This window comes from Danio rerio, chromosome 5 (assembly GCF_049306965.1).
Source record: "Danio rerio strain Tuebingen ecotype United States chromosome 5, GRCz12tu, whole genome shotgun sequence".
NCBI lineage: Eukaryota > Metazoa > Chordata > Actinopteri > Cypriniformes > Danionidae > Danio > Danio rerio.
Window position 1 is genome coordinate 56,991,376 of NC_133180.1, and position 21,890 is coordinate 57,013,265.

Sequence of the window (21,890 nt, forward strand, 5' to 3'; positions counted from 1 at the left end):
ATTGCAGCATGAATACATTCTATAGCTTATTGATGGTCCAGTTTCATTATTTGCTCTTGATTCTGCTGTTTATGTTGACGTTGTTGATTTTGTCACTTTTAGTATTCTGTTTGTGATGTTTATGAGTTTTGTTCATTTTGTTAATTGTCACCATTGTTGAGGTTCATACACTGATTATTGGTGTCTCTGTGAGCAAAAGTTGATCCATAGAACTTTTTAGCTTATAAACCTTCATAATACTTTGACATGTGCAATTATGTTATTTAGGTATTTTGAATAATAGGTTAACATTGGATAACATCAGTGAATTATATTAGTGCATCACAGGTTGCGTCTTGCTGAATTTTATTGTTTTTTTTTACTTGGTTTGTTTGCTGTAATGAATAAACTTTTCAAGCAAATTTCTTAATCGTTACAGCAGTCCAAAAACAATATTTATATATAGAGGTTCAGGGCTATGAGCCCAACTAAAGCAAACCCTTTTATCCATGATGGTGACTTTAGTCCATGTGGTCCACATATGTTTTAAGATAACTTGGCCACATTTGCCATGTTTTCTCTGGGCTGCTTTTGGCTCACAGCCACATTAGCCATAGCTTACTGTGCTGAATATTTGGCAAAGTGACCCACAATTGTTTTAGGATAACTGGGCCACATTTTCCATATCTTCTCTGGGCCACTATAACCTAATGGCTGCATTAACCAGAGTTTACAGTGCCGGATATTTGCCAAAAGTGGTCCACATATGTTTTAAAATAATGGGGCCACACTTGCCTTATCTTCTCTGGGCTGCTTTAGGCTCACAACCACATTAGCCAATGTCTTAAGATAACTGGGCCACATTTGCACCTACACCTGTGAGCCACTTCAGATTTAGACCTAGATTACCAATTAATGACTGCCACATTTTGGCCATCTGTGGCCCACATTTGTCCTCCATCATTTGGGCCAAATTTATCATTTTCCACATGGGCCACATTAGGCTCACATTCAGATTACATTTTTCCGTAAGTGCCAAATCTTTGCCTTAAATGGCCCATGTATAAATTTGAATCTTTGGCCCCCCTTTGCCATTGTACAGGTAGGCCACTTCAGGCTCAAATTCATTTTGTCTGGGCGGAAGGAACACAACCCGTACAGCATAACTGCCTAAAGTGGCCCACATTCGTATGCTTTTAGGGCTTAATAAGTTTTTAATAATGTTTTTCAGAATGAGGTAAATAATTAGTTTACAGATGTTCACGTAAATGTACAAACACTTAAGGCTGTATTTTTATTTCAAACAGTCAATAAGTTCCTTTACATGGTCTTTAACAGATTGTCTAGACAGATTGCCAAAAGGTTTGTATTGTGTACTTATGTATTGCATCTACTAGTGGAGTATGTGTGTAAGTGTTGTAACATAAAAACATGAACTAGTTAACAAAATATTAAATAAATAAATAAACTGTTAATAACAATGCATATGTCCACCCTGTCAAGGAAGGATTTGTGACAGGAAGGACATTTTTGGCAAAAGATAGCATTTATTCAGCACGTACCTGCAGCTATTTAAGCTGTTTTAATTAGCTGTCCAAACAACAATCACCTGCTCCACTCTATCCTTATATAAAGCATGATTATTGAAAAATATACACAAAAATATGCATGGAAACATATACATATATTTTATATATAAAGAAAGTCTTTACACTATAAAATAATGCTTTACATAAAAAGAAACAGACATGTCTTCTGCAGGAGCTTTCCTTATTTCAAATATTTACAAAGGGACAGCCTTGTTTTTTTTCTGGCACCAAAGTCATCAGTAATCTCATCATATGATAATGTTCTGCTAATTTAGAGTTGATTAATATTATTGCCAGTCCACTCAAGTGCTTGTGTACCATAGTGGAGAGCAAGTATGTTTTGATGAGCTTCATCTTAGAAAAACTTCACTCAGCAGAGGCAGTGGTCACAAGAAGTGTTACAGCAATGCGCAAAACAATAAAAAGGTTTGGGTACAACTCTTGCAAGTGGATGTCATGAAGAAATAATAACATTTCCAAAGCTGTTGTGAGTGGTGGCAACTCTGAGAGGTTTATCATTTTTTTAGCCAGCTCAGAACCTGCTTCCCCCAGTGTCAGAATTTTCTATGTGCAGTGTTTCTGTAATGATTCTTTTGACATTCCTTAAACTTGGCTGAAATCTTGCTTTGACCCGAGTGAAAATTTCAAATCTTTCTTGTAGAGATGCCAAAACAGAGTCAATAATGCTATAAAAAAATGTTACCTCAACCTCTTTGAGGGCATCGCTGATGGGCTCATCTGCAGTCTTGTAGGCAAAATGTCTTTTCATGCACCTCAGCCGCTTCTCTTTAAGCTTAGGCTCTATGTTTAGGGTCTCACAGAGTTCCTTTGCAACTGACTGAGCATCTGCAAATCCAGACCGTCTGTATTTTGAGAGAAAATCTTTTGCACTTTCAATGAGTCGAACAGCAAAAACAATTTGCATTAATTTAAACTGTTCACCTGGTTAATATCTTCATGTCAAACTATACTATTGTGCATATCAAAAACCTGAAGGAAGCCACATCTTCTGCCAGGGCCTGAGCATCTACATTGGCAACGGGATCATTAATTTTTTGCCATATTTCAATGAAGGCATCTCTGATCTCCTTCACTTGGTATCTGACAGCTGTAATGCTTTGCAGCCTGCTTTTACACTTTACGTCACTCCAGGACTTTAATGTAAGATGGACATGCTTTAACAAGATGCTCCATCGCTGTGTAGATCCTGAAAAATATGTGAAGAGTTTCTGCACATAACCAAAATATCCAACAGCATCATTTAATGCCTTTGCTGCATCTGCTACCACAAGATTCATTGTGCTCCACAAGGTACAAACAAAGCTCTTGGATTTTTCTTTAATAAGAGTGCGCACCTTGACTTTTCTTCTTTCTATTAGCACCATTGTTGTAGGCCTGTCCCCTGCAATTTTTAAAAGGAGCAAAGCCTGACAAATATCATATTTGACAGATTTAATGCTGTAGTTTTAGATCAAATCAAATCACTTTTATTGTCACATCATTAGCAGCACGTGTGCTATGATGAGTGAAAAGCTTAGATACTGGTTCCAGACCGTACAAAATACAGATGTGCAAATACAACGACAGTGCAGATAAAATGACAGTTCAAAATACAGACAGTTCAAAATATAGACAGTGCAAATACAACAGCATACTCCTCAAAAAAAAAAAAAAAAAAAGACAAAAAATAATAATAAAAAAATCCATGTTTCAAGACATCCATATAGCCTTAAAGTATTCATTAAACTTTTGCTTTGGTTATGTTGGATTTTTAAGCCAATTCCATGCGTGTTCAATAAGAAAAGGTCTGGAGAGGGTTTTCTTCAATGCCAAAAATATCATAGATATATACATTAGATATCACATAGGGACCCTGAGCATGCGTCAATAGCGCCGCCACATTGGTACATTGCTCCCAGGACAAGTGTCATTCAACCGCACTAGTCAACACAGTGTTATTACGTGAAGATGCTAGACTTTAGCGCTGTGTACGGATGTAGTAATGAGCAAACAAAGAAAACAAAGCACAAATGCAGAACATTTAAGATTAAGTTTTTACATTTTTGTGTTCTCAACTTTTGTGCTAAACAGGTAACGTTATTGATGATAATACAGTCACTTACTGCATTAACCATGAGGCAAAGTAGCTATAACCCACACTAAATACTCGGCTTATGCTAGTTTTGTTGAATAAAATCCGCAAAAATCTGCAAAAGAAATATGATAACGAGATGCTGCACTGTCAGAAACTGGTATTATTGTCGGCTAGTCAAGGAAACGTTCATAACGGAGATTTATTCACAAACGAATCGCTCCCTCCGTCAGTATGAGTAGTGAAAGCAGGAGATAAGGTGTGTTTCAGGACACGAATTAGATCAAATTTAACAGGGAGGGTGGATAGTACATTTCCATACACACAAACATAAACTTTTTGTCAGAAATGCCTGTGCAATCACTGATCCATCAATGTAGAAAAGTGATGTAAAATTATAATTTTCGTAATTAAAAAAACTATTTGAATACTAACACCCAGGAAAACTCCCGATCATAGATACATGTGTATATGTGTATATCTCTGGCGTTGGATGGCCATAGTCCTCCACTGTACCTTGGTACCGCATTCAATTCAATGGAGCGCAACCCTGTTCCAAAATGGCAGCTCAACTGACGCATTCCTTTCAATAGACAACAACAGGGTGGGCGACATCTAATGTATATATCTATGCAAAAATATTAATAATTTATTTAATACAAATAAATAATTTAATGACAGAGCTCTGGGATACTTTACCCCAATGCAATACAAGAATTACATTCAAGAGGTTCGCAACTAACAACCTAACATTTCCTGACATATACACAACTGATATTAACAGGTGGAGTTTTGCTGTAGCGTCACTTATCAGTCATTCTTGTACCCTAGACAAGCTTCCTCTTTTCTGCAACCTTTCTCTGCACACCAAAACTGAACAATTAAGTGCATCTTTAATGTATTTCACAACTTCTACAAGCATCATGATCCTTGTGACATGTCTAGACTTTGCATTAAAAAGCAGTCTGAAACAAGGGCCCTCGCACTAAATTTATTCTTATTCTGCTATTTCCCTCTAGTCAGCAGTTCCTTCTAAAAAGTATGCAGCACAGTAAAAAAGAGGAAGTATGCCTGGTCAGTGTATGGTCTCATACAAAATAAAAAGATTTATTAATCTTTTGTTAGTCTAAACAATTATCTAATAAAAAATTAAGACACAAATAATAAAAATAAATTCCTTTTGTCCACAGTTCTAAAGTCACAGAAAGCAATATTACTGGCATTTGTTCTTTGTGACTTGCATTTGGTGTGCAGTCAAGAATAATATAGTATTTTGCCAGATCAATACTGGACACAGTATTTTGTTGCTTACAAGCTCTATCAGCCAATATTGGGTTTGCTGTCCAAGATAATGTGTGTGTGTGTGTGTGTGTGTGTGTGCGTGCGTGCGTGCGTGCGTGCGTGCGTGTGTGCGTGCGTGCGTGTGTGCGTGCGTGTGTGTGTGCTTTTGTCCTTAATGTTTGACAAAATATTTTCTATCACAGGATCAAATAGTGCAAGAAGCTCAACCTTCCTGAGAAAATTCTAATAGTTTGAATCATAAAGATGTTCTGAAGAGGCCCTAAAAGTAAAATTTTGTGATGCCAAAGATATTGTGATGCTGACCAACCACGTGAGGACATCTCGCCATCTTTTCCTCTCTGCCTGTAAAAGAGTCAGTTCTTGATTTATTGTCTTCTTATTCTTTAAGTGGTCCTCAAGTTCCCTCCATTTCAGCATTGATTGTGTGTTATCTATGCTATTGTCGTGACTCCTCAGAGTATTGCTGAGATTGGACCAGTCACTGAAACTCTTCCTTGACAGATTTGTGTCTTTTAAAAGGAAGAGTTTACAGGTAAAGCAAAAACAGTTTTTGTTCTTTGAATACATGAGCCAGCTTCTTAAAAACTTGTCTCCGTTTAAAAGTACATGGAAGAATTGCATATGATTAAATCTTTGTCCATCTTTGTTTTTTAGGAAAGAAAAATTTGAATCTACTTTATATGGTTCTTTCTGTACAATTTCAAGACATTCCAAATCTGTGAGGTGAGATGGCCAGAGTGAAGGATCAGCTGGAAGAACACCATGTCAGTTTCAACTTCTTTTTCGGCTGGTGATCTCTCTGTGTTCACAGAGCTTTTGCCAGAGTGTAGACTAACAATTGTGGCAACTGCACCTGTACTTGCATAGCTGGTAGATGGACAGTCACCAGTGCCGCATCCTGTTCCTGCATCTGTGCAACTACTAGGTACCTCTGGATTACTGTTGGATGATACCATCTTTTGTGACATATTTCAGCATTTAACCTGCAGGTACAATGCAGAAGAAATTAGTAATACTGTTTTTTTCAATTGTTTACACACATTTTCTGAAAGCAGGTCTCATATTGTCAAAACTCTACACACAAATCACAAAACACACACAGATTGGGCAAAACTCTTCAATTCTTCTGCAAAATTAAACTCTGCGTTCAAAACAATATGATTTCTTCTCAAAATGGTCTTTTGTTTTAAAATGACACACACAAACCATCACATGAATAAACATTCATAAGATCGGTTGAATGTGTGTGCTGAATGTAAAACACTCTGACCACCTCTTCTCCATTCATCATTATGACTTTCTGTAAGCCTTTTTTTGTTCAGTGTTACACTTTACTACAGACAGTAGGCCTACAGAAGTGCATTGTAAAATAATTCAGAGTATTGTTTTTATACAAAACAAACAAATACCAAATATATTTTACTGTATTTACCCCACAAATACAGTGACCACAGTTCATCCCAACCAACACAAAGTTGCAGATATTGTGGTCTACATATGCCATCAACAGAAGTATTTACTGAATACAGTCACAGTAAAAAAAATAATAAATAAATAAAATAAAAAAAAACATCTATACTGCATCCTCTTTTCTGTTTCGGTCTGGCCAAGCAGTGGGGGAAATGTCACTTTGCATGGCGAATCCAGCCACGAAAAGCTTCAACTGCTATAGCTTGGAGAAGGGGTATACGTGTGTGTGGATTTTGGTCATACACTTTACATCTCCAGACAGAAAAAAAAAAAAAAAAAAATCCTCAATAGGTTTGAGGAATGGAGAATATGGAGGGGGAGATAAACATCTAAAAAACATAGGTGGGCAGTAAACTAGTTGTAAACCAGATGAGCTCTGATTTCTAAATTGCAATTCTGTGAAATGTGTTTGCTCATGTGATGAGTTGGTATGCAAAGTAGGCAGGGCCGGAGTGGGAGTCCTTTTCAGCCCTGGAGTTTCAAGCCTCAGACCGGCCCACCTCAGTTTACGACTGACTATTATTAAAATAAGGACATTTCCAATTCAGTTTCTAATTACACTATCACGTCTTTTTTTTTTGAGAAAACAGCTGCTTCAGAACTTCAAATGTTCAACAACCCTAACAGTATTATGTCTTAACAAAAAAAAAAAAAAAAAAAACTACTTAAACGAGGATCAAACCCAGGTCCGCAGTGTCGTGATCTAACGTGCTATTCACTGGATCACAACAGCTGTGCAATAAGTGGTGGCTCGTCTAACTTATATCATCATTAACCAGGCTGCGAGAAAATAGATAAAAAGAGCAGAGTTGCGGTAAAATAATCAATAAGAAGACTGTGGTCAAGTAAAAAAAAAAAAATAATTAAAAAAATGTGTGACTGCTGAGAGCAACAGATTCTGGAGCTAGGGACACCCTCGCGGCCAAAAAACGGACCGGCCCACCGGGAATTCTCCCGGTCCTCCCGATTAGCCAATCTGGGCCTGAAAGTAGGACAACTGACTTTACAATTGTGAATGACAGTGTGTTCCTTGTGAAAACAAAAGATTTTCTGCATGAAAATTGTGCAAAATGCATAGAATTGTGTGTTGTGTTTTGAAAAAAAGTGTGTTGTAAACCTGCAGTTTGAGTGTAAAGCAGGAATCCTGCTTGTAGTTTAGCAGAATTGGTTCAGGGGGTTGGTGCATCAGTTACATGTTGTAAAAATTGTGTCTGTAGTACAAGTAATTGTGTGTAAACATCTAAGAAAAACTGTAAAAAAAAAAAAACAAACTCATACACATTCAAGTCAATGGGCTAGTCGAGCACACTTCATAATGTTCCTTAACTACAACCAAAATGTGGATTTAAGTTGCACTATAATCTATGATGACAAACATACTTCCTGTGTCAGTATAGATACAAGATATTTGCCAGTTTTTCTGAGAATGTATGCGTTATAAAGTCAGAAATCTGAGATAAAAAGTTACAACTCTGAGTTATAAAGTCACAATTATAAGTTAGACTTTATATCTCACAATTCTGAGGAATAGTCACAATTGCATGATATAAAATCAAATTGAGGGTTATAAAGATGTTTGAGTGTGTTATAGAGACAAATTCCTTTTTAACTAAGGCACTTAGTTTAAAAAGAATTCTAAAGCACTAAACAGACCATCTGAAACTAAGCTGTATTTTTTATGCCTCATTTCTTCTTTTTTTTTTTTTTTTTTTTTGACTTAGTTCTGTTATTAATTTGAGGTCACAACAGCGGAATTAACTGCCAACTTATCCAGCAAATATTTTATGCAGCGGATGCTGTTGCAGCTGTAACCTGAAAATAGTTTTCCATTATGTGTAAAAAATATAATTCACATTTGTTGATGTGAATTTTCCTGAACTCAGCAACTATTTATTTTTATGTTGTAAGGGCGGTCCCATGGGGTTTATTTGGGAGCTGCAGACATATGTATTGTACATAGAAATATGTCTATGGTATAATAGATGGCCCAACACAGTGGTTGCTACATGATACATGCACACTGTGGATTCTATGTCTTCTGCAGCACAACACCACTAAAAGGGCTGTAGGTTATTTTATTTTTCAGTTCAGTAAACAAAGTATTAACCAAATACTATGTCTTGGCCTTCAATGGGAGAATTGGGCTCACGAATCAATACCAGATCACAAGCAGAGAACCTAGAGCCTTTAACACTCCATTTAAGATCAATCTCCTCAACAGGAAAAAAATTCTTTATGTGACTTGCTTAGTCTCAGTTGTGACACTTTATCTCAAAATTCTGACTTTTCTTTTTTGCAATTGAGAGTTTATATCAAGCAATTGCAATATTATATATCAGAATTGCATGACAAAGTTAAAATTCTGACTTTGTGACACGGAATTGCAACTTTATATCTCAGAATTCTGGCTTTAGAACTCAGAATTTTGAGGGGTTTTTTCACGCAATTCTGTGATAAAAGGTTGTAACTTTTTTCTCATTTTTTTATTCAAAGGTGGGAACTGGCTTTCATAGAAAATGGCTTGGTTTATTATGAAATTTTTTTAACAAAAATAAACTCTTGTCTTACTATAGCTTGAAAGAATGAATGGCAGCAAAGCAAGAAATTATTTCACATAAACTGAATATACACTACGAATCAGGCAGTTTGGTTGCAGTTGTGGTGATGTTAAGGGTTAATTAGCCCCTCTAATATAACTTTACTTGATTAACCAAAATATTGTTTCCAGATTCATGGATGAACATACCTGAAAGTAATGCACAGGATTTTCTTTTTCTTTTCTCAGCCCCAGACTGTTGTTTTTCCAGGCATTGTATTGCATTACCTCCACAGGCCTCCAGGGCACCATACCAGCTTTACAAAATAATTTGCTAATTTCTTATTTGAAATAGTTCCGGCCACAGATAAAATTTTAAATTTTGGTGTTTTTATTTTCATATAGATAATAAAAAAATGCTTTAATTTTGGCCTTCTTAGACATAATATGATCACATGGTATCGATATTGATAATGTTGAAGTTGTGCAACAAAGTTGTGCTGCGTCATACTCTGACGCAGTGGTGTGAGGAAAACCACCTCTCACTCAACATCAGCAAAACCAAAGAGTTGGTGGTGGATGGTGAGAGAAGAGAGAACACACCCCAGCACCATCAACAGGATACCAGTGGAAAGAGTCACTGGAGCACTTTCAAGTTTCTTGGAGTACACATCGCTGAGCATTTGACTGGACTGCCCACACAGACACAGTGCTGAGGAAGGCACAACAACGCCTCTTCTTCCTCAGTCGTCTAAGGAGGTTTGGAATCAGTCCTCCGCTGGTTCTACACCTGCACTGTGGAGAGCATCCTGTCTGGCTGTATCACCACCTGGTACGGAAATAGCACAAGCAGCAATTGCAAAGGCCAACATAGGGTTGTGTAAACTGCTGGACGCGTAGTAGGAGGTGAGCTTCCCTCCCTCCAGGACATCTACACCAGGCGGTGCATGAGGAAAGCCAAGAGAATTATCAGTGACTCCAGCCACCCAAGCCACAGACTTTTCTCTCTGCTACCCTCAGGCAGACGGTTCAGCAGCCACGCACCAGGCGGCTGAAGTAAAGTTTCTTCCCTCAGACTATCAGGCTGATGAACACTTAACACTCCACACACAGACTCTTCTATACCCCACTTTAACCAATCCATACTTGAAACAATACTGCCTACAACTGTGGACACCTTTTTGTTGTACATATTGCTGTCAATTTCACACTGTCGCTGTATTTGCACTTTAATTTTATTTGCACTGTCTGTATTTTGCACTGTCGTTGTCTTTGCACTTTCTGTATTTTGTTCTGTCTGGAGCAAGCACCTACGTTTTTGACTCATCATAGTATGCGTGTTGCTGATGATGTGACAATAACAGTTATTTGATTTGATTTTTGATTTGATGACATTTCAGATCACTATTTAATTTCTTGTTTATTGTGCATTGATAGGTCTACAAATTCATCTTCTATTTATAAATATGGTAAAACGATCACCTAACACTTACTTCTGATGAAATCTATTGGTCGATAGATCCTTTCTAGCCCTTTAGACATAGTTGCTCCTTTACACTTAAAAAAGATTAGGGAAAAATTCTGATGCCATAGCACATTGAGCACACATATGCCTTAAAGAAAGCTGCCTGGAACATAGGAGGAAGAAATCAAAACTAGAGGTTTTATGTCTGGCCTGGAAAGAAAGCATACCTAACTTAAAAAAAAGCATTAAAGTCTGCCAGATCTGCTTATTTTTCAACTTTAATAGAACAAAATAAACACAACCCTAGGTCCTGTTTAACACAGTAGCCAATATAAGTAAAAATAAAACATCAACATGCATTTTTCAGAATCTAGATCCTATACCGACCAAATTTTAAAGCAATTGTTTTCAAAAGTTTCTGAACCTGTTCTTAACATTTGAAGTTCATTCCTACATTTCCGATATCTTCCTAAAACTTTTAAACTACCTGTCATTAAGTCACTTATTTAAAAAAAAATAAAAATCACAGCTTAATCCCAAAGAACTAGTCTCATAGATCCATTTCAAGCCTGCTTTTTCTAACAAAGTTACTAAAAAATAAGTAGTATCTGCTCAACTATGTTCCTTCCTACAAAGAAACAATATTTATGAAAAATTTCCATCAGGATTTAGAGGATTTCATAGCACAGAAACAGCACTCCTAAGAGTTACAAATGATCTTCTTCTGTCATCTGATCGTGGTTGCATATTGGACCTCAGTGCTGGATTTGATACAATCTGTCATAATATTCTCATTAATAGGCTTGAAAATTATGTTAGTATTACAGGAACAACATTGGCCTGGTTCAGGTCTTACTTATCTGTATGTTATTAATTTGTAGCAGTTAATGAAGAGGCATGGGTGATCAAAATGACACTGGGGTACCACAAGGCTCAGTTTTTGGTCCCTTTCTTTTCAGTTAGCTTTATGCTGATGATACAACTTTATATCTCCTCTCAACCTGATCATTTGTATTAATTAACGAAATTAACAGATTGTATAGCTGATATTTAAAATTGGATGACTAATAACTTCGTATTACTACATTCAGTTAAGTTGAATTTCTGCAGTTATCATAACGTAAAATTTAGGACTTTTTAAAACCTTTTGAAGACCATTAAGTATTAAATTTAAGACCTATATCACAATACCAAAAGCACACATACACGAAGAAAAAATGCAAAAATCACAAAATTAGTGGCAAAATGTATGTATTCAAAATGAACAATACTGAAGACAGGTTAGATGCATCATTGAACTACAGGAAAAAAAAAAAAAACAAACATCTTAATGCTGGATTTATACTTTCGCCTGGCGCCGAATCGCGCAACTCCGCAAAACTTGACATGTTCGCTGTTGTGATATTCTTTAAAATCACACGTCAAAAAGAAACTGATCGTAAGGTCAGATGGATAAACAGAGAAGTAGAAAGTTTTTGAGACTAGGTCATATCATTATGGTCATTCCATGTTTTTAAATGAATGGTTTTTATTATTTTTTATAATTTATTTTAATGATTATTAAGATTTTTATAACCATTCAAGTTTTTTTAATTAAACTTTGATGCATCACTTGCTTTTATTCATATCTCGGACAGTTTTACCTATTAATGTTTAATAAAATATTAATGACAACAGGACATGAGTTGCTCTACAAATATATATTTTTATTATGGCAGGAATAAACGCAAAAATAGAACACTTACTAAAAAATACTGATGGTTTTTTTTAGATTTAGCCTGCTCTACAATTCACACATTACTGTCTGGTTAGTTTCTGTCCTCTACTTATAAGCTAAAAAGGCAATAATGGTGCAAATATTCCTGACCATTACCACCAATAAAGCCTAGAAAACAGGCAATCAGTATATTGTAAACCGATGGGTTCAAATATTAATTTCTTGTTATCAAATAATTTGTTCCTTAATGACAGTTTTATAACTAATAAATTGTTTTAAATTCAAAACTGTAATAAACATCAGTGTAAAACCTATAAATGGTGGAAAAACATATTCTGTAATTGTGTACCTGGGTCACTTTTGCCATGAACTCTTTTAGCTTTAACAAACTTTTCTCTCAGGTTTTCCCAAACTTTTTAACAAAAACTTTCCTCCTTTCCCACTGCTCTTGCAATTTCTAGCTATTGGTCATCTGGTTATCTCTATGATCATGCATGGACTGATCATAAAGGTGTCTGTACAGTAGTACCTGTTTCAGATAAAATCTCTTCAAAGTGATGTATATTCAACAAAAAATAATACACGGCGCCGCGCAAACTGTTTGCTCGAGTCTCAAAATATTTTGTGCACTCCGCCAGCTGAAATCATGTGGCACGCACCCAAATGAACCTCCGCAAACTCTTCGATGAAGTCACATTTGCCACGTGCACTCAATAACAGAGTTCAATAACAGAAAGCTGATTGGCTATTGCATGTTGGTCTCATTTGTGGTTGTAATTACATCTGGACTAGTGAAATAAAGAACTACAACACCACGAAAACCAAGCAATAATCACAAAAAAAAGAATATAATGAGTATAAGATATAGCGTTACATGGACATTAGAAAAATAAGACCTGTGCATAAATATTTAAGACCTAGAACAGCAGATTAAGGACTTTTTAAGGCCTAACATTTCGATTTTTAAATTTTTGACTTTTTAAGACTGTGGAAACCCTGTAAAAATGTTGCCAAACTTCGACATATGCTATCAATGTCTGTTGCGCAAAAGCTAATTCATGCTTTCAGGACCTCTCAGTTAGATTATTGTAATGCATAACTAGGTGTTTGCCCTATTGGACTAATTAACAAACTTCAGCTGGTTCAAAATGCAGCTGCTACAGTGCTTTCTAGAACAAAGAAATATGATCATATTACCCCAGTTCTTTCATCACTGCATTGGCTCCCTAATAAAAATTGTGTAAATTTAAAAATTTTTATTGACTAACAAAGTCCTGAACAGCTTAGCTACACAGTAAAATCTTCAGAGTAAAATTTCCTCAGTTCAGAGAACATTTGGTCCCTCTCTAAATTGAGCAAAATTTACTCAGCAGCAGAGTTAAAATTAATGAGACAATGATGGGGTTAATTAAGTGATGATTGAGCACTGATGATGAACACCTGCTGTTAATAAGCAGAAACAGAAGGGAAGCAGCAGCAGCTTCGCTCATTGGTTACTTTATTTCTGTCAGATGTTCACAAAAGTCCATATAAGATTTATTGAGAATTAACCATTTTAGTTATTTTACAAAAAAAAAAAAAAAAAAAAACGTTTTTTTTCACCTGATGTCACCATCATGGAGAAAAGTGGTTGATTTACTTGGACTCAATTTCCAAGTTTTTGACTTGCAATAACAAGTATAAAAAGAGCACATGTGATCAATTGGATTGATCCTGTGTGAATTCTTACTCTTGATAACAGTAACTGTACAAGAAATTATGATTAAATGATGGATTATCATATAAGAAACAAATATCAGTGTTTTTCAAGAGAATGGATCTCAACTGTGGTGTTATATTAAAATACATTGAGCATCTGAATCACTTTAGAGAGACAAACATCAATAATCAGCTTATCTATCTCAACAGTGGTTAGAGATTTTTTTTGGCTGCTGTGCATGTTAAGACAATAATACGACATTCATCCATAGTTCCCAGCATGCACTGTAGGAAAATAAAACTCACCATAGTTGAGAAGCATACGCTTATTCTTTATGTCTGTGGGTTTTAAGTCATTCAGATGTTCAATGTGATCTGATAAAGGTATTGGTGAGCTCCATTTTCTTAATACAGTGCTCCTTTTGTGAGACAACATTATTTAAACTTAATAAGTCAAAACCAATTTTACTGATTTGACCAGTGACTAACCCACCACAGAGTCAATTATCCAGAGCACAACTGCTCTCTTCATACAATATTTGCCACAATACACTATTTGGCAAACAAAGAAAAACTATCTGTAGAAATCAAGTCAGAGTCCAAGTAAAGCAGCTACTGTTCTCCTCAATGGTGACAGTTAAACACAAAAAGTGTTTTTTTTATTATTATTATTTTTTTAAGTTGTAAAAAAAAAGTTAATTCTTAATATTATAACTATATGGAATTTTATAGAGTGTGGCAGAAATAAGGCCAAACAGGTTGTTAATAAGTAAAGCTGCTGTTGTGGAGTTACTTAATGGTCCTTTGCTGAGATTTTGAGAGATTTAATGTGTTTTATTTCAGTTTGTTTAATCTACGGCTGTGACTGAAGGTAGATGTAGTTTTGTGTTTCTCTTCTCTGTTTCTGCTTATTAACAGCAGGTGTTCATCATCAGTGCTCAATCATCACTTAAATAACCCCATCATTGTCTCATTAACTTTAACTCTGCTGCTGAGTAAATTTTGCTCAATTTAGAGAGGGACCAAATGTTCTCTGAACTGAGTAAATTTTACTCTGAAGATTTTACTGTGTACCCAGTATTTGAGGGAGCCCCTGGTGTATTATAGCCCCTCACGTCCACTATGCGAAATTAATTCTGGACAATTGATTATTCCCAGAATATCAAAATCACCTGTAGTCAGTAGTTCGTTCTCATATCTGGCACCTAAACTTTGGACCAGCCTTTCTGGCACAATTTAGGAAGCAGACACACTCTTTCAATTTTAAACTAGATTAAAGTCACATCTCTATGCATTAGCATACATACGCATAAAACACAAATGCTTTTGAAATCCAAATCTTATGAAGAATTGTTAGTCTGCATTATTTAGAGCAGGGGTTTTCAAACTGGGGTCCGCGGCCCCCTGGGGGGCCGCCAGATGGCGCTAGGGGGGCCGCAAGAAATTTTAGATCAATGAGCCCACATGGATGAATTTTGTGCCCCGCATCATTCTGAAGGTTAATATATTTTATTATAATTTTAGCTCAAAAGTACTGCAAAAATTAACCTTTATACTTATGTCATTTAAATGCAGTTGACACTTTCGTGACACAGGAAAAGAAGCGCAGCGGCCCACCTCCATGGACGGGGACTTTTATTGAATAAGCGCTTCTGGCCAGGCGCTTCCTGACTGTGATTTTTGGCGCTTGTCTGCTGCACCTAACGGCGTTTACCTTTCACTTACGCTTACCTCTTTTACGCTAAACAACTAAATAAATGCTCAGGTTTGACTGACTATATTTCAGTTAAAATACATGATCAATAAGAACATTATCGGTGGCTGAAAACACTACCCTGTTTATGGCTTGCGTTCCTAAGTAACCGATCAGCTGGGTGCTGCGGAGTTCGAGCCTCTCTGCGCAGGCTTCACTCATAGGGAACAAATAGCATTTTAAAGACAGGGCACAACATTGCACCTCGTCCACAGCGCGACAGGCTTTTACACTTTGCATTGTACAAATATCAGACTTTGCAGCATGGCAAACAAATATATTAAAATTGTAAAGCAAAAAGTGCTGCAATAACAATGAATGGAGCTGTCATCACATCAGCGAGTGCTCAGTTTCACTCCTGTTACACTGATGACAGCTGGATGAGCTCTGCAGTGGACGTCTTACACACATTGGTTCATAACTGGATGATTAAAAAAAATTGTATACACACTGAGTAAAACTACTATAGCCTTTAAAAATTATAATGTATCTGTTTGTGTTATGTTATAGGGCTAATAATTATTAAATATTAAAATGTATTAGTGCTCTGTATTTAATGGAGCTCAACATACCTGATCAAATTTTAATACTCTGAATATAAATGCATTTTTGTTCCACTTTTTCCCATATTTGTTTATGTAACTAATTTAAATGTAATGTTCAGTATTATTATTAATAGAACAAACTGGTATGGACATTTTAAAGTCAGCAAAGCTTCTAAAATTAAGCAAAGTAAAACTTGTGGCTCTTTGAACTTGAATACCCAATTCTAGATTGCATTTAGGAAATTATTTTTTTATCAGTGTAAGTCAGGATTGTCGACCTGAGTAAATTATGATGTGCACAAAAAAAAAGGAATAAAAATAAACAAAACACACTAAACCACTACAGCCTCCATTGTAGTATTGCTAGTTACAACAGTACAGTTAACTGTTAACAGGCTGATGAATGACAAAACTCTTTAAAACTTTAAAGCTTTAAATCTTTAGATACATTTAGACTCTCAGCTGTAAGGGTAAATACAGTAGAGTCTAGCTGTGCATAGGCTGAAAAAAAGCATAAAAATGGCATAAAAACTGTGTAAAGTGACAACTTGTACACAAAATATGGCTTGATGGAATAATCCAGTGAGAGCAGACCACAATGAGTACTGCGCATCAAGATTTGATCAATTGATTGAAGCACTAAAACCATGTCAACTCAACTAACATCTTACAAAAATTAATCCAGATAATGAATAATATAAATTTATTGAATAATATATAATAATATAAATGTATTGAATAATACAATTTAAAAAAATTAAGTACAGTTGTTAATTTGAGGGGGTGGCGTCATTTTTATTTTTGGGGGGTCCCCGAAAGAATTCGCCCTACACAAAGGGGCCCTCAGCTGAAAAAGTTTGAAAACCCCTGATTTAGGGCAACCGGAGCTGGGAACACTTCCCAATAGAAATTAGACATTTGAATGGCATATGCACTAATGTTAGTCTGTTTTTATGAGCCTGGTTTGTCTCGAGGTTTTTTTTTCTGACTCTTTGGTCAATTGGTGAAGTTTGTTCCTCGCTGCCTTCGCTTGCATGGCTTGCATAATTTTGGGACTTGTGGAGCTGTGCATCAATGGATTGGCTCTTCAGTGTTTGGACTTTCAGCAGTGAAAACTAAACCACACTAAACTGAACTAAACTGAAATTAAACTTTAAAATCTGGACTGACACAGTTTTAATTTATTAGAACTTCTACAGTGTGTTAAGCTGCTTTGACACAATTGTAAAAGCGCTATAGAAATAAAGATGAATTGAATTAATCTAATTACCATAAAACTGTCAAACGAAACAGTAATGAAATTGTAACCCTTATACAACATATCTGTAGGTAGAACAACAGAAATTAAAACACTGGCAAGGATTCTTAGAATTTATAAACATTCATTAAACATTTGTGCAAATGTACAGCATAAGTTGCCATTTTTCATTCACACAGCAAATCTTAATGACAATTGTTACACCAAAAATATTAAGGTATTGCAGCATGAAACAAAACTATTGATATTTATATACATTAAAATGGCAAAAATAAATAAATAAATAAATAAATAAATAAATAAATAAATAAATAAATAAATAAACTGTCCAGATATCATAATTTTCAAATCCTGTCCATGCAAACAAAGTTGGGTTTTCTGTTATTATGGTGAATTTTGAGGAAATTAAGTTGGGGTTCATCACATCAACAAATCAAGATACTGAAGTACTGTCATAAGATACAAAGAATGTATTAGGATTTAAAACACAAATTTGACTATTGATAAGACCTACACAGCATTTTCTTACTGTCTATTGAGGTAGTTGCTTGCTAGTTACAACTAAACAGCTAAGTTGTTGAAACAGTATATGTTTAGCATTCACTGAATGAACACAAAAAACATGCAATGATGAACAACAGTCAACCATTATTATGGTGGAACATCAACGGAAATGTGGCAGAGATCATCGGTCTGTAAAGATTGACAATCTGCAGTCTGTGAAGCTGGAGAATGTGAAGTCTGTGAGCATGTAGAATCTACAGGAATATGTGAAGTCTGTTGACATGAGTCAGCGGTCTGAGAGCTTTCTTCCTCTCGGGGAAGTCTTTGAATGTCCTGCCTTAACTGCAGTAGACTTTTACCCCTCTCAAGTCTGCTTTTATCCACTAGCCGAAAAGCCTCCATGAATTCATCGATGTCAATGCTACCATCATTATTTGTGTCCATACTGACAACCAGCTCATTAATGACCTCATCAGAGATCTCCATTTTCAGATAGGCACTGAGCAGTTTCAATGTCTGACGAAAATCCTCAAAAGAGATGAGACCTGACAGAAACAGAAATGAAGGCGTTAGGATTGCATATGAAAAGACATACAACTATGTTATGTCTGTTTTCTGCAAGAATTATAACATGCATTTAGAAGATATATTATATCTTGTTTCATGCAAATATTTTTTCACACCTGAATTATCTGTGTCTACTATTCTAAAAATGGTCTCCAGTGTGGATCGATGTCTATACAGTGTCTCCAACATTGACTGCTCAATGACCTGTAATAAAAACAGAGGACAATCGTTTCTGCAGAGTATCTGTTAAGATATAGTCCGTTATTTGAATAATGCGATTAGAACATGGGCTTCAATGTGTTTTTTTTTTTTAAGTTGCAATATATACATACAACAGTGTTAAACACAAAACAAAACACTGTGTACCTGAAACCAACTGTAAAATGATGCATTTCTCATATTACTCGCATTAATTCATATAACTTCCCATAAAAAAATAATACATATCTCTTAAAAATTATTAAAAGTACAAGCTGAGTGACTGACATTTGTTGGTTTGTACAGTTACAATTTGGAAATTTATTTTCAAAATTGTTTATTGTATTTTCAAGATCTGAGTTAAACTCTGCTGCTATGTTCAGTGTGGGCATAAATGTCACATAAAATGATATTCAAACTCACATTAGTAGCATTTAGCAATGCAAAAAGGTAAATAATTAGTACCTGAGGTTATTGTTGTCTCAGTAGTTTATGCTGCTGTTCAGTTATGAGAAATAGGATTTAGAATTACTTTCTAAAATATAAATTTGAGGTGGCAGTTTGGACAAAAACTGTGTTAAAGGAACACCACCATTATTATTATTTTTATTTATTAGTATTATTATTATTTTTTAAAGACCAATTTTACAAGTCTCCAACACTTAGCCATTTTCTAAACATTTCAGCTGATCATTATAGCTTAGCATAATTCATTGACTCATGGATTAATTTGATTTGACCATTAGCATTTCACTCTAAACAATTCCAAAAAGAGTTGTAAAAAATGAGTTTGCCTCGATCCAACTTCATGGTTAAAAGGTCATGAAACACCAAAACACATTTTTTGAGCTGTTGATAGTCGTATGTGTCCCAAACTGCTAAAAACACTATTAGAAAAATTGGTAGTTTTTGCGTTATTTCGAGCAAATTCGTACTTCCGAATTTTTGAAACTGCATCACGGCCATGAGATTTTATCGTGTGTTCCAGCGTGCAGACTGGAAGTCTGTACCTGGGTGTACCGTATTACGTCCCCAAGTGTGCTGCATTAATGCATGAGTAAGGCTTGGTTCAAACCAATAGCGCGCTCTATTGTGCAACTTCATTAATATTCATTATTGTTACAGTGTTTAGACGGCAGAGACGCCACATTGTGTTGGCAAAACAAGCATGCAGTGTTGCTTTCATAATTTGCTTCAGTCAAGTTTTGTTTTCATTTTCTCTCTGTGAGAGCACAGCTGGACTCACGTGTGGATTACAGTGGACGCGACGCTCAACAACAATAACTTACAGTACGTGTCTAGGAACATTGTTTACTCAAGAGCTTTTCTCTTCTGCAAATGGAGATCCGGATTCGCTGCTCGTCTCCTCTTAATAAAGACGCGGTTCTAGTTGCTGTGGATTGTCCTGTCTCTACAGATTTGGTAAGTGAGCCACCAGTAGTCTTTGTTTATTCAGTTTGTTTCAACTTTTGCACCGAGTGTAAACAAGTTAGCACCACAACCAAACTTTAACGTTCTCTTGCAGAACGTATTAAGGATAGGTGTGTGCATTTGTTTGTATGTGGGTGTGTCGTTTCATGCATGTGTTACAGGTACGAACGGCATTGGAGGATCCCCATTTCGTGCTGATGACGTTGGCCGCTGACTGTTTGTGTTGGTCGCTGACAGGTTTGCGCCACCAATCACTAATTGGTGTAGCGTTTAAAAGCCGAGCCCAAACTGTTATGGCGAGCTTTCTCTCTCCATCTCTTTCCTTCTCTCGCCACTTCTCGCTCTTATTCTTTCTGTGGGTCTCTATGAGCAGGGCCGGCCCGTGGCATAGGCAGTATAGGCAAATGCTAAGGGCGCTGTACATCCAGGGGGGCGCCAGAAATGAGCGCGGTTAAGTTGGTTTTGTTTGTGATATTCTTGACACATTCAGTGATAGATGGCAATAACTCAAAAACATCTTAGCCTAAAAAGATCTAAAGTGTGTTTCCTACAAAAAGACAAAGCTGGTTATGTTTCACAGCTGTCTTTTTCTTTTTTTTCGCTCAACATTATGACCACTGCTCCGTTTAGCTGGGGATATGCGTTTAGCCGGGAGAGCTGAGCTCGCGCGGAGTGGAGCTCTCAGTAAGGGACCGTCGGAAAAGCCAATATTTTCATATTGTTTGCTATGTTTTATATCATTTGAAGCTATTTGTTGTCCCATATTTTTTACATCCCAACGTTGACAGATATGGCATAACATTGCTAATCAATAAATATCTATAGTGCTATCTGTTAGTTTTAACGTCAGCTAATGTTATGGAAGGGCATAGATGTTATGGAAAATAGTAATAGTAATGTAACTACCTCCATCATTACTTCCTCAAGCAAATGTGTAAATATTAGATCTATTCAGCAATAATGTTAATTGCATTGGCATATTTATCTGACGTTTTCCCAGCTTGTAGTTGCTCAAAAAGCTATTTAGTTTCTTACAGTGGAATTTACTGCGATGTGATGGGGCGCCACCTGAAATCTTGCCTAGGGCGCCAAATTGGTTAGGGCCGGGCCTGTCTATGAGGACAGTCTCTCTTGCAAGGACTAGTCTGATAGAATGTGCTTTGCTTGTGTCTTATTGTCTTGTCTAAAGTTAGAGATGATAATGCAACGTGTTTGCTTGTGAACTTGTCCAGTTAACTGAGATGTTTGAGTGATACCTCGGAGAGGTGTAGGAGTGAGTAAGTCGCGCGATATACATATACAACACTGAGATGCATATTTTAGTTCATTAGGTTCAGGAGAATGTGCTGTTTTATGTATGTTTTGTTTTTATTTAGAGCAGTTTAGTTAAGACGTTTTGTACGTTGAAGATGTTTCTTTTCATGCTTTTCTTTTCATATTTAGTCTAGTTTGTTAAAAACAGTTACTGAGTTTTGTTATATTTATTTCTTTGATTTAAGCACATTCAACTAATTCCTCTCAACCCCCCAAGTAGTTCATCATTTAATCATTTTCCAGGGATGTAAATCTATATCTTTTTAGCAGTTGCTGCCTCTGCTCCAACTTCAGAGGCTGAAGATCCAGGATGACGGTGCCTTGCTGTACATACAATTGTGCTACAAATCCTCCTTTGCATTGATAATTCTCACCAACAACTGTTGCTTGCTAGATGCTGATCTCTGCTGCTCTGTGGGCTCATGTCATTCTTTCAGCATTTTCACATGGAAGATTTTTCAGGTATGATGTC

At 36.1% G+C, this 21,890-nt stretch overlaps 1 protein-coding gene across 6 annotated transcripts in view; it reads right to left on the bottom strand.

Moving 5' to 3' along the window:
• Positions 1-17,503: 17,503 nt before the first annotated feature.
• The window catches only part of ppef2a (protein phosphatase with EF-hand domain 2a), a 46,785-nt gene continuing 42,398 nt past the window's right edge, over positions 17,504-21,890 (bottom strand). For all 6 annotated transcript variants that reach the window (XR_012406358.1, XR_012406357.1, XM_073951437.1 and 3 more), the window contains 2 exons: positions 18,592-18,679; positions 17,504-18,453 (listed from right to left, as the gene is read on the bottom strand). Coding sequence is in view for 4 of the 6 variants with exons in the window: in XM_073951437.1 (XP_073807538.1) it covers positions 18,056-18,453; positions 18,592-18,679 (486 nt within the window). In the remaining 2 variants the exon portion in view is untranslated. The remainder of the gene's footprint in view (positions 18,454-18,591; positions 18,680-21,890) is intronic.